At 53.0% G+C, this 13275-nt stretch overlaps 1 protein-coding gene across 1 annotated transcript in view; it reads right to left on the bottom strand.

The window, feature by feature from the left end:
• Nucleotides 1-1026: 1026 nt before the first annotated feature.
• Nucleotides 1027-13275, bottom strand: part of PLOD1 (procollagen-lysine,2-oxoglutarate 5-dioxygenase 1) — a 30653-nt gene continuing 18404 nt past the window's right edge. Inside the window, exons 10-19 of the mRNA XM_043485247.1 lie at nucleotides 13004-13125; nucleotides 11027-11131; nucleotides 10080-10205; nucleotides 9639-9780; nucleotides 8610-8723; nucleotides 6831-6896; nucleotides 6092-6196; nucleotides 4499-4645; nucleotides 3522-3647; nucleotides 1027-1913 (exon numbers count right to left, since the gene is read on the bottom strand). Of these exons, the coding sequence (XP_043341182.1) occupies nucleotides 1758-1913; nucleotides 3522-3647; nucleotides 4499-4645; nucleotides 6092-6196; nucleotides 6831-6896; nucleotides 8610-8723; nucleotides 9639-9780; nucleotides 10080-10205; nucleotides 11027-11131; nucleotides 13004-13125 (1209 nt within the window). The 3' untranslated portion in view covers nucleotides 1027-1757. The remainder of the gene's footprint in view (nucleotides 1914-3521; nucleotides 3648-4498; nucleotides 4646-6091; nucleotides 6197-6830; nucleotides 6897-8609; nucleotides 8724-9638; nucleotides 9781-10079; nucleotides 10206-11026; nucleotides 11132-13003; nucleotides 13126-13275) is intronic.

The following is a 13275-nucleotide window of genomic DNA, read 5'->3' as shown; positions in this document are numbered from 1 at the left end:
ATTCCTGGCCCTGACTCACTACTGCCAGCAGCATTCCAACCCCCTTCCCAGGTTGTGACCACCTCAAATCCCTTTAGACATTGCCAAATGGCCCTTAGGGGCAAAAATCACCTAGAAAAACTAAGCTCCCCACAGTTCTTACAGCCATTGTGACATTTATCACCCTGGGTTCACAGTGAACTGCATTTGGTTTTTTTCTGTCCCCATCCATGACTACAGGGTACCTGGGAGGTGGGGGTGGGGAGCACGGACCAGATTTCTGCTGAAATCATATTCAAATCCCCATCCTTACCACTTACTTCTGTGACTTTAGGTCAATTACTTGGCCTCTCCAAGCCTACATTTCCTCATCTATAAAAAGGCAATGCTAGCCCCCACCCCAGAAGACTGCATGCTGAGTGTCTGACATGCGTGATGGCCAGCCCACAGCAGGGATGGACAGAGGTTGGCACTTATTAATAATAAATGGGCTCCCCTGGAGGCTCAGGTGGTAAAGAATCTGCCTGCAATGCGGGAGACCCAGATTCAACCCCTGGGTCAGGAAGATCCCCTGGAGAAGGGAATGGCTACCCATTCCAGCATTCTTGCCTGGAGAATCCCATGGACAGAGGCTCCAATCCGTGGGGTCACAGTCAGACATAACCGAGCAACTAATACTTCATAACATTAATAAATGCCTTGACGTGTTATGGACGCTACAAATCTGCCCAGAGTGTGGCAGGACCACCAGAAGCTCTCTGTTCCCTGATGTTCATGTGCACAGGAAGGGTGGTCAGCAAAGGCTTCGGACCCAAACACCTGGTGTGGATCTTGAGAGATGATACCATGCACTCAAGGTAGCAGAGCCTGGCTCACATGGAGGATTTACGGAATATACAAGTGAGACAGAGACCACATGTGACTCGGTGTGAGACACAAGTCACCCAATCTGCTGACACAGCCAGCCTTCCTCGCTATTAAAACCTCTCCCTGCAGACACCCGCCCTGACACGTGTACACCCGCCTACCCCAGCATCTCCCACTCAGTGGTTTGAATGACCTTTAATAGGAACACTGTTTCTGTCTGTCCCTCTCTCTGGAGGCATCCGGGACAGGATGACGCAGTGCAGTGTGAGGATACACCACTCCCCACTCTGCCCCGCCCCCAGCAAAGGTCAAGTAGAGGATGGAGCTGCGACATCCATGCACTTCCTGTTCCCAGGAGGTTTTCCGAGTCACCATCTCCAAGGGACAGCGTTCTGCTCCCATGACAGGAGCCAGGAAGGATGGGGCTGCTGCAGTCCCAAGGTCACGTGGGGACTTGAGTCTGACCCAGGTCTCAGTGTAAACCCTGAAGCAGAAGGCCCTGAGGCTGCAGCTCTGCTGGGGAGAAGCTCTGGGGTGTGACTTCTCACCCCTAGAGTCCCTCTGGGCAGCTGGGTCAGCCCCTGTTGTGCTCAAGCACTGCCCTCGGGAAGAAGCAGAGGAAGTGGGACTGGGTTTTTCAGGAAGATGGATGAGAAAAGACCAGTTGCTACAAAGCAGTGAAAGTGAACAGTTTTTCCCGGGAAGACATCCAGAGCGCCAGGAAGGTCCCAGCCAAAGAGCTGTGCTCTGCCTCTGGCCTGCGGCCCCGTCTCTCCGAAGGTGGCTCAAAGGCAGTGAGAGGTCAAGAGCCTGGAGGCTGGATCCAGTTCCCTGGGCCCGAGGCACCGGAGGCTGCTGGGCAGTGGTTGTTGACCAAGAGGAAAAGGTCTGTGGTGGCCGGTCCCGGCCAGTTAGGGATCGACGAAGGAGACTGCGATGTAGCGGGTGCCTTTGGTGGTGGGAAGCCCCTCGTGGTAGTGCGTGAGTCGCCCGGGGTGCATCAGGGTCCAGCCCTTCCGTGGGGCTCGGATGGAGCAGTTGTAGCGCAGGAACCTACAGCCCCCGCCCTGCGAGACAGGAAGTGTCGATTCCCCAACAGGAAGTGCCAGTTCCCCAGCGGGACACCGGGCCCTCCCCCCACCCCACCCCCACCCCCACCCCCACTCCCATTCTCCCGTCTGAGCCATCGCAGCTAAGGGGCCCCTCAGTACAGCCTGCCTGGGGATGCCCTGTGGAGCGACAGCCATGAGCTGCCTAAGGAAGACACTCAGCAAAGAACAAGGAATCAGAAGCACTGGCCTTGGAGGCAGGCAGCACTGGGCAGTGACTCTGTGACCAACGTGAACCTCAGTTTGCCCTTCTGGAAAATGGGCATTAAACTGTACAGGGTTGTGAGAATTAAATGAGATGATACAGATAAGAGCTAGCTTAGGGCTGGGTTTCTCAACCTTAGCACTATGGACATTCTGGGTCAGATAATTATTTTTTAATTGTGGCAAATACACATAACATAAACTTTACCATCATAATCATTTTCAAGTATACAATGATAATAAGTACATTTACACTGCTGTACAGTTATCACCACATGGGCCCCTTTCTTATGGGGGAGCTGTCCTGGGTACCCCTGGCCTCTACCCAAGAGATGCCAATAGTATCCTCATAGTTGTAACAACTGAAAATGTCTTTAGATATCACCAATGTGTGCTGAGAGGGCAACACTGTCCCCTGTGAAAACCCCTGATACATTGTAAACTCTCAAAAAAATGATAGGTGTTTTATGGGTATCCTTCACAGTGCCTGCCCAGGGCTGAGTTCCCAGAAGCTTTTATAAATAGTAGCTTGGGACTTCCCCTGTGGTCTAGTGGTTAAGACTTTGCTGTCCAACGCAGAGGGTGTGAGTTAGATTCCCGGTCAGGGAACTAAGATCCCACATACCTTATGGCCAAAAAAAACAAAAACATAATGCAGAAACAATATTCTAACAAATTCCACAAAGACTTTCAAAAGAAAATAGCAGCTTAAGGAGTAAATGGTGAATAAACGCTGTCTCCCTAGCTGATCACACCTAGGGAACCTTCTTTGGGGCCCTGAGGCCCCCAACTGCTCCCTCTGAACTCTCATGTCTTCCTGTTTTCCCCATCCTCCCCTCTGGTCACAAGCCTGTGCCCCACACCTGTTTTAATCTTGTCCTGCCATTCCCAAAGCTGTCCTCTTATTTCAAGAGTGCTGAAAACCCTGAACTTTTTATTACTAATAGCTATTATTTTCCTTGATTACTTATTATGGATTCACATAAGCAATTACCTGGATGAGCTCATTTAATTCTCACAATTCTACAGGGGGAGGTCCTCTAGGTTTTCCCATCTAAGATATGAGGGAAATGCTAAGAAATGTGCCTGGTTACATGTTACACAGAGCTGGTGAGAGGGAGACAGGACCCAAGCCCAGCCAGTCTGGCTCCCAGACATCCCAAACCCTTGCTCTGTTGTGTCTAAAGCCTTCTCCCCCCAACCAAATTGTGCTCTGAGCCCACCTTTTCCAAGAAGCCTTCTCCATGCACCAGGCACCCTCTCTCTAGGGTTCTCTGGCACAGGCATACCCTGACTGGCCACCCTATGAGCTGCTTACTCCCCAGTCAGCCCTGCCCCTGGCCCAAAGTGCCCCCTGCTCACCTCATAATCCACTCCAACCCGGTTCAGGGCAATGTTGATGGTGAAGGTGGAGGCGTCGTGGTGTGGCACCAGCGAGGGCTGTTCATCGGGCTTGTAGCGGACGACAAAGGCCAGGTCGAATTGGGCCTGCACCAAGGAAGCGGGACAAGAGAACTGGAGTTAGAGAGAGGCCCCCAAATGCTGGGAAAGGCAGGAGTGCACAGAAGGGACCCCTCATCCAATCGCTGGAAAGTCGACCAAGACGGCAGATCTGCTTATGCTGTGTTCTCCAGCGTCTGGCATAGACAAGGTTCTCAATTAAAACGTGGGGTGGAAGGGAAAGAAGAGAAGGAAAAGTGAAGAAAGGGAGGACGTGGAGGGAGGGAGGGAAGAGTGGGAGAAGATGATGATGGAGAGCAGGGGCGGGGAGGAAGAGAGGAAATGAACATAACCCTCAGGACTCTTTCTGGCTGGTGATTCCTTGGGGGCAAGGCCCTGGCACACTCAGAGCAGGTGTTTGGAGAAAACCAGGGTAAACAAGGAGGAGGTGACTGAGTGAAGGAGGGCAAAAGCCAAAAGAGGCAGCCAGACACACGAGGGAGGGAGCTAAAGGAATGGGCATGCCGGCCAGCTAACGGGGCTTGTTCGGTGGACTAGCATAGGAGCCTCTGGTGCAGGATTTAAGTACACAGAGAAGGATGCAAAGGAGTCAAGCCTGGAGGCAGAGTGGTCTCCCCTTACGAACTAGATGACTCCCGAGGCCCCGCCCCCTGGAACCCACCCCGAGGCCCCGCCCACATGACCCGCCTCCCGGGACCCCGCCTCCCGAGGCCCCACCTTCCGGGGGCCTAGCCTCACCCCAGATGGGAGGAGACGCCACTCCTGGAGACCAAATATTCAGTAAACTCTCCCCCAAGCCTGGAACGCCTTCCTCTCTGGCAAGCCCCAACCACACCCACCCCACGCCCTCATCCCGGCTGCACCCCAGGCGCGCCCACCCTGGTGTAGTAGCCCGGGTAGAGTTTCTCCGTCATGGGGGCGATGTACTCCACCAGGAACTTGTGCCACTCCCGCTCAAAGTTGATCTGGTTCATGTGGATGTCAATGGTTGGCACGTTTTCGTAGCCACCCTGGATGCGGTTGTCCTGGACGTGACCAAGGAGAATGTGGTAAGCAGAATTCTAAGATCCAACCACCCCCCGCCACACACACACCATGAAATCCCAGCTCCCTGGTGTAGTGAGTGATCAGTCGTGTCTGACTCTGTGCAACCCCACGGACTGTAGCCTGCCAGCCTTCTCTGTCCATGGGTGATTTTCCAGGCAAGAATACTGAAGTGGGTTGCCATGCCCTCCTCCAAGGGATCTTCCCGACCCAGGGATAGAACTCTTGACATCTCCTGCGTCTTCAGCATGGCAGGTAGATTCTTTACCCTGAGCCACCCAGGAAGCCCCACCCCTGGTGTACATGCTCTGTCTAAATCCCCTCCCTTTGACCTGTGAACCTGATGGGATAAGGTTAGATTACGGGACAAAAGTGAAGGGGTTCAGCAGATGTAATTAATGTAACTAGCCTACTGCCTTTGGGTTCATCCAAAGAGAGATCATCTCAGGTGGGCCTTCAGGGAAGGTCTGGAAGACAGAGATTTTGTGTCCTGCTGGTAGGGATAAAGCAAGCTGCCTGAAATGACACAGCTGCAAGGAAGTGAGTTCTGTCACATGAGCTTGGAAAAGAATCCCAAGCTTCAGATGGGATCCCAGTGCCTGCTGACACCAGGACTGCAGCCTTGGGAGACGCTGAGCCGGACTCCCAACCCACAGAGACTGGGAGATAATAAATGGGTATTGTTTTAAGCTGATAAGCTTTGTGGTGATTTGTTACACAGCACAGAAAACCAACACAGAGGCCACAGGTCAGTTGGGGTACTAGAGCCCCATTGCTGACCGGGTCACTGAAGCACAAGGGTTCACCAGACCCCACATGTGGGCTATTTGAGTTACTGGGTTCTGCAAATGAGCTCTGCCACCAAGTATGTCAACTGGGCAGTAACCAGAACCATGCTTAGTCCAGCTGCCAGCCCAGATGTTAGCTGGTCCCAGCAGCACATAGGCCCAGGGGTTCATGTGCCTTTAAAAATGGTTCCTGAACTTTCTAAGAGGCTTGCAGGTATGAATTCCTCCTTCAGGGAATGCACAGCCTGTCACATGCACCATGCCCCTTGCTTCTGCTGTCTGGTGATCTTGACATGGCTGTCGCTTCCAAATCCTTCCAAATCTCATTCCTCCCCCATCTCCATGCCCAACCTGGGGAAGGAAGCGAAATCATTCTAATGACAAACCAGGAACTGGAAACCTAGCAATTCAAGACGAAGGCAGCTCTAAGTCACCCAGCAGCAATGGCAACTTGAAGACCAACACTCCATCCCATTTCTCACTCCCTCTACTCCTAAGTGTCTGTAGGCACCCCTGCCAATGCCCCCATCTCCAGGAGTCCCAGAGAGGTTGGCTAGCCTGTCAAGAAAAGAGCCCCGAGGGCAGGCATGGGAAAGGGGCAGCATCCCGCCATTGCAGTCCAGGCATCTGGACCCCCACCTTGTTATCTCCCAGAGACCACTGGCCGTAGTGCTCCATCTCCTCCACCAGCTCATCACAGGCCGTCTCCGTGAAGATGGGGAACCAGTAGACGTCCGGGCAAGGCTGAGGAGGGCGGAGATTTGGTCACAGGGTCCAGAGAAGCATCACTTCGTCCTCCCACTGCCCCCATGGCCCTCTGCAGACCCCGCTGCAGGCAAGGCCCCTCATGTGGCCTATGTCCAGTCCCACATCCCAGTCTGTGAGCCCTCCGTGTCCCCACAAGTGTCTCCAGGGAGCAGGAGCTCAGCAGGCTGCTGAAGGGAGGAGGAACCAGAGCTCAGAGCTGGCCCTTCTCAGCCAAGGTCAGAGAGCTGCCGAAGCCAGGAAAGGAATATGCAAATCCAGGGAGCAGAGGCCCACAGGCTGCAGGAGAAGCAGAGAAGGAAGCATCTGTTTCTCACTCTAGGCCCACAGTCCACAGCTGAGACCACAGCTGGGGACATTTTCTTCTTTCCTGCTCTGGCCAGGGAAGAAGCCTCAGGCCCCTCCGCCCCTGAAGACTCCAGCTGCAAAGTGCCAGCAAGATGCAGAGGCACCCCACTGCGCGTTCCCTCGCCCCAAGCAGCACCAGAGCACAGGAAGGTGGCTCCTGCTCCTCCCCCAGGTCAGCTGGCCTTGTTGCTCTGCCGTCTGTCCCCCGCAGCCACTGCAGGTGTAAGCCCAGCAGCTTTGTTCACAGGGGGCGCTGGGGCCTTACCATCTCCACCATCTTCCCCGCCAAGGCCTTGGTGTAGTTCTCGTGGATGTACTTCTCCTTCCAGTCCTATGGGGAGAAGGGGAGCTGGGGTCCTCGAGCCAAGCCTGGGCCAGCTGGGACTCACACACACGGGCTGCTGCAAGAGGGAGTTCTGCCCCCCAGGCCCGGTGGGGTGTGGGGGCAGGGGCGGTGGGGGTGGGAGTGGGGGAGCTTATATGCGCCTATGCCAAAAGAGGAGAGTGAAAAAGTTGGCTTAAAGCTCAACATTCAGAAAACTAAGATCATGGCATCTGGTCTCATCACTTCATGGGAAATAGATGGGGAAACAGTGGAAACAGTGGCTGACTTTATTTTTTGGGGCTCCAAAATCACTGCAGATGGTGATTGCAGCCATGAAATTAAAAGACGCTACTCCTTGGAAGGAAAGTTGTGACCAACCTAGATAGCATATTTAAAAGCAGAGACATTACTTTGCCAACAAAGGTCCATCTAGTCAAGGCTATGGTTTTTCCAGTGGTCATGTATGGATGTGAGAGCTGGACTGTGAAGAAAGCTGAGCATCGAAAAATTGATGCTTTTGAACTGTGGTGTTGGAGAAGACTCTTGAGAGTCCCTTGGACTGCAAGGAGATCCAACCAGTCCATCCTAAAGGAGATCAGTCCTGGGTGTCCATTGGAAGGACTGATGCTGAAGCCAATACTTTGGCCACCTCATGCGAAGAGTTGACTCATTGGAAAAGACCCTGATGCTGGGAGGGATTGGGGGCAGGAGGAGAAGGGGACAACAGAGGATGAGATGGCTGGATGGCGTCACCGACTCGATGGACATGAGTTTGAATAAACTCCGGGAGTTGGTGATGGACAGGGAGGCCTGGCATGCTGCGATTCATGGGGTCGCAGAGTCGGACATGACTGAGCGACTGAACTGAACTGCCCACTGGGTCATGTGAGCTGTCTGGGCGCACAAGTGTGTCCACGGGAGTCCAGGTTTGCATGTGTGTGTACATGTGTGTGCTGTGTGTATAGGTCCACCTGCAGGTATATGCCTGTGCCCACATCAGCCACAGGCTTGCAACATCTAGTGATGCTGTCAGAACTTCCTCCTCCTCTAATCAGCACATCACCCTCAGAGGTGAGGCAGGCTGGGATAGCACACCCATTTTAGAGCTGAGATAACTGAGGCCCCACAGATTCTGGACAAAAGATAACGGAAAGACTAAACAACCTCCACTGCCACTTCTCAAGAGCCGAGAGCAAAATCAGGGTACTGGGAGCAAAAGCAGGGTACTGAGCATGCCCCCTGCACTCAGCACCAGAGGGCAAAACACCTAAGCTACCGCTCCGGCCGGACCCCTGGACACAACCCAACTCTCACCCTATATAAGGAACAAGCTGACCCCTCCTCAGGGAAAGTGAGCAAGGGAACCTGTTGTTAGTTCTCATTCCCTACTGCTGCAGAGGGGGCGCCAGTAAAGCCTTGCCTGGAGAAAAAAAAGATAACCGAGGCCCCAAAGGTGGATAGGCTTAACTGAGGCACCGCTGATGGACCACAAACCTCAGCCTCTAACTCCTGGTCCCTTCTCCACCAGATGGCGCTGCCTCTAGAGACACTCTCCTCTCCACACTGGAATCCTGCCTGAAAAGCCCTCTGGGGTGGAGGGAGCCAGGGGGACCCACGGGGTCACAGCCAAGGTCAGGTTCTGGGAGGGAGGTGCCTCAGGTCACAGGATCACTGAGGTCCCTTTTGTTCCCATGCCTGCCCACCCACCCAGGGCCTCACCTCGGGGTTGCTGAACACCTCCCAGAGGTCGTTGTGGAGGTGGGTGGTCTGGTAGCTGTCCAGGGAGAGCAGGTGGCCGAAGGAGTGCCGGTTGGTCAGGAACATGAACACATCCTGGGGAGAAGAGGCCGGATGGAAGAGAGCCTCTTTTCTGCACACCCCACCCCTGGGGTGGGAAAAACTGAAGCCTCCTCTACCCACTATATTTAAATTCACAACCCAGTGTGGGTCACTCCATTTTCCAAGTGCCCAAGGCCTGAGCCAATCAAGGAAGACTTCCTGGAGGACTGAACAGGAGTGAAAGAATGAACACGCAAAAGAAAAGGACAGAGTTCTGATCCTGGAGTGAGTTGTGGGCACAAGGAAAACATCATCCCACTGTCACATTTAAAAAAAAAATAACCACAAAATAGTATTGGGTGGGGCACAGGGAAAAGGTAAGGGCATCTCTTGGGCACATTACTTGGAGTAAATGTGAAAAGTTCAGTTTTCTTTAGGCTCTGTCGAAATGTACATAAAAGAGATCGTGTGGGGCTTCCCTGGTGGCTCAGTGGTAAAGAATCCACCTGCCAATGCAGGAGATGTGGGTTCAATCCCTGGTCCGGGAAAATCCCACAGGCCATGGAGCAATGAAGCCTGTGCACCACACTACTGAGCCTGTGCTCTAGAGCCCGAGAGCCACAAGCAGAGAAGCCACTGCAATGAGAAGACCAGGCACTGCTACTAGAGAGTGGCCCCTATTCATTGCATCTAGAGGAAAGCCCGCACAGCAGTGAAAACCCAGCAGAGTCATAAATAAATAAACAAAAGCTTTTAAAAAGAGAAAGACAGTGTGATAACTGGGTCTACTAAAATGACCCTACAGACCCCGGGGGGCAGCCCTCATGCCTGCTGCCCCAAGGCTCCCACCAGGGCCTGGCAGCCTGTAAGCAGTCCTGCTGGGATCTCAGAAGCCACAGGGCCCATGGGAACAAGGTAACTCATCTTCCCCATCAACAGGGCCTCTTCTGACTGCCCAACCCAGCTAACCTGCTGCCGGATGTTGGCACAGAAGGCCATGTCAGGGTCCAGCTTGCTGTGGTGGAACAGGTCTGTCTCCTGCAGCTCAGCCCGCAGGGTGCTTCCCTTGATCAGATAGATGTTTGAGATGTAGGGTACATTCCAGACACCCCTAAGGGAGAGAGGGGAAGATGGAGGAGGTCACAGGCAATGGTGTGAAGTCACAGGCTGGGGGTCAGGGGTCAGATGAGGGGGAAGTCACAGGCTGGGAGGGCAGGATGGTGCCGATTTGATTCCCCTACTCTGGGCACATGGCGTCAGGATAACTGTCAGGAAGCCCTTCTGTGTGTCTGACTGCAGTCTTCCTTGTTTCAGTTCAGCAGGAATTTGAGCACAGGGACAGGAATACTGCGGGAGGCGAGGCCAGGAGGAAGACAGAGGAGGGTGTCCCCCCATGCTGCAGGTACTCACACACGTCGTCCCTGCACGATGTCCACGTAGTCCTCCGAGCGGGCGTAGTAGCCGTCTGCACTCAGCGCCCCCCAGAAGTTCGACCACAGCCTCCCATGGCGGGTCATCAATGGGGTGATAACATTCCTGGGGAAGGGAGCATCTCAGAGGGAGTCCCTCTGCCCGAGGGGAGGTTAGGGCAGGTCCAGGTGTGGGGAGGGGGAGGGAGAGCACCTTCAACCTGCAAGGATCTCCCTGGAGTCAGGCCTGGGGTGGGGTGTGGCCCATCTGGTGCCAGCTCCCCCCACCCTTCACAGAGCAGCCAGGAAAGGCACAGAGGAGGAGGGGTGGGAGTAGGGGGTGGGATAGTTTGGAGCTTGGAGCCAGGAGGTGGAGAACATCCTAGACTAAGACAAGGTAGCCAGGACTTCCCTGGCAGTACAGTGGATAAGAAATCCACCTGCCAATTCAGGAGACAAGGTTCGATCCCTGGTCCAGGAAGACCCCATATTCTGCAGAGCAACTAAGCCCGAGCACCACAACTACTGAGCCTGTGCTCTAGAGCCCATGAGTCACAACTACTGAGGCTGTGGAGTACAACTACCGAAGCCCATGCATCCAGAGCCTGTGCTCCGCAACAAGAGAAGCTCCTGCAATGAGAAGCCTGTGCACTGCAGACAGAGTAGCCCTCACTCACCACAACTAGAGAAAGCCCACGTGCACCAGTGAAGACCCAGAGCGGTCAAAAATAAATAAATAAATTATATATATGTGTGTGTGTGTATAAAAACAGGATAGCCAGGCTGGGAAAAGCCCAGGGTCACAGATGAGGCCAATGTGGAGGAGGAGACAGGCAGGGGAGGGGCCCCCACCCCCTACCCCAAGCCCAGACTCGGGTCCAGGGCCATCGTGAGCCTCGGCTCTGAGGGCCTGCCTGCCAGCCAGCCGCGGCCAACCCACAGCCTCACTTGTTCTGCTCGATCAGCAGCCGCAGGGTTTTGGGCTCAGTCAGGGCCACGTCGGCATCCACGCTGAAGTAGTAGGTGCAGCCACGGTCCTGCCGGCACAGGTCCCTGTGGGGAAGGAACACAGGGTCATTGGGGTCAGGGTGCTGGTGCCAGCCTCCCCACCCAGGATCCCTGCACCTGCAGTCCCCACCACTGCCCACATCTGTCATCACCAGGTACCAGCCAAGGGTCTTTATGGAGTCAGGTCAGCCCTGCTGTAGGCTGGCACCAGCCGCCTTGAGGTCCCTCCCGACTCTGAGACCCAACCCCTGGACTACAAAGCTGTCAAGACAAAGCCCAGAGCCTGGTATCTGGCACCCAGTGCCCTGAAAACCTGGGCACTGGGGAAAGCAGGCCCACAGACAGGTCTCTACACTGCTCTGTGCTATGGGTAAACTGGCTCTGCCTTTCCAGAGGACAGTTTGGCAACTATACCAAAAGCTTAAAAAAATCTCACACTAAGTAAAATCAGTCAGAGAAAGACAAATATCATATGATATCACTTGTACGTGGAATCTAAAAAAAAAAATACAAACCAGCATATTTGCAAGACAGAAATAGACATAGAAAATAAACATACAGTTACTAAAGTGGAAAAGGGGGAAAGGGAGAGATAAATTAGAAGTATGGGATTAACAGATATACACTAATATACAAAAAATAAACAAGGATTTACTGTCCAGCACAGTAAATATCACCATAGCACCAAGCAGGGTAGGAACCTGTCTGTGGGCCTGCTCTCCCCACTGCCACGGTTTTCAGGGCACTGGGTGCCAGATGCCAGCAAGATAATGATATTCAATACCTTGTAATAACCTTTAATGGAAAAGAATCCTGAAACTAGCACAATATTGTAAATCAATAGTAGTTAAAATTTTCTTAAAAATCTATGTTCTTTTTGTTTACTGGTGCCAGGCTCAGCAAACTATGGAGCACAGTGCAAATCTAGCCCACTGCCTGGAGTTTTGACCGTTTTCTTTTTTTGACTGTGCTATGTGCCATGCAGGATCGTAGTTCCCTGACCAGGGATCAAACTCGTGCCCCTCTGCAGTGGAAGCATGGAGTCTTCACCACTGGACCACTAAGAGAATCCCCAAGAACTTTTTAAAAATTTACTTTATTGACATATAGTTGATTTACAATGCTAATTTCTGCTACACAGCCAAGTGATTCAGTTGTATATATACATATATATATATACATATACACATTTTTTTCATATTCTTTTCCATCATACTTCATCACAGGATATTGAATATAGTTCCCTGTACTACACAGTAGGACCTTGTTTTTCCATTCTCTGCATAACAGTTTGCATCTGCTAATCCAAACTCCCAGTCCATTCCTCTCCCACCCCATGGCAATCACAAATCTGTAAGAACAGTTTCACATTTCTAAATGGCTGGGGAAAACAAAAATCAAAAGAAGTCATGTGAAAATCATATGAACTTCAAATTTCAGTGTTGATAAAGAAAATGTTATTGGAGCACAGCCACGCTCACTCATTCTCTAATAGCCGGGCTGAGAGGTCACAGCAGAGCCCTCAAAGCCAATTTACATAGATTTACTAGCTGGTCCTTTATAAGGCGTTTGCCAATCTCATATCTGCACTTTCTATCTTATACTCAACACAAATTAAACTTGTTTATTTCCATGATAAAGGAAAAAAAATCAGAGACTGTTTCTCTGTCAGCATTTATCTCCTCTGGCCCTCCAGTCCTTCCTCTGTCTCTCCTTTGCTTCCCAAACCCAAATGACAGTGCTCAGCCCTCCCCAGGAGCACTGAGGTTGGCTCAACGATCTCCCCATTTGACAGATAAGAACACCGAGGTCAAGGGAGGGGCAGGACTTGCTGGAGACCACATAGCCTTCTGAACCCCTGTCTCCCTGCCTGGGGCTCCTGACATCACGGCCCCTCCGCCACGACCCTCAACTCACGCGCCCATGTTCCTGGCGTCGGCGTTGGCCACCCGCACCTCGGGGCCCACCAGTTTCACAGACTGGTACTCGTCGCCGTGGTCTGCCAGGAACTGCTCCACTTGAGCCTTGTGGTGCTGCTCCTGGGGGCAAAGGGATGGAGGCTGCGGATGAGGCTCCACCCCCTGGGCCCACAAAGCCTTCTGCTTCCCCAGGCTGCTCCCTATCATTGCTGGCACATCCCCAGCCACTTGCTGCAACCTGCTCCCTGGAACTCTGCCATCACCAGACCT

Source organism: Cervus canadensis, chromosome 13 (assembly GCF_019320065.1).
Source record: "Cervus canadensis isolate Bull #8, Minnesota chromosome 13, ASM1932006v1, whole genome shotgun sequence".
NCBI lineage: Eukaryota > Metazoa > Chordata > Mammalia > Artiodactyla > Cervidae > Cervus > Cervus canadensis.
Note: the sequence above shows the minus strand (reverse complement) of the source record. Positions and strands in the feature narration are given on the sequence as shown.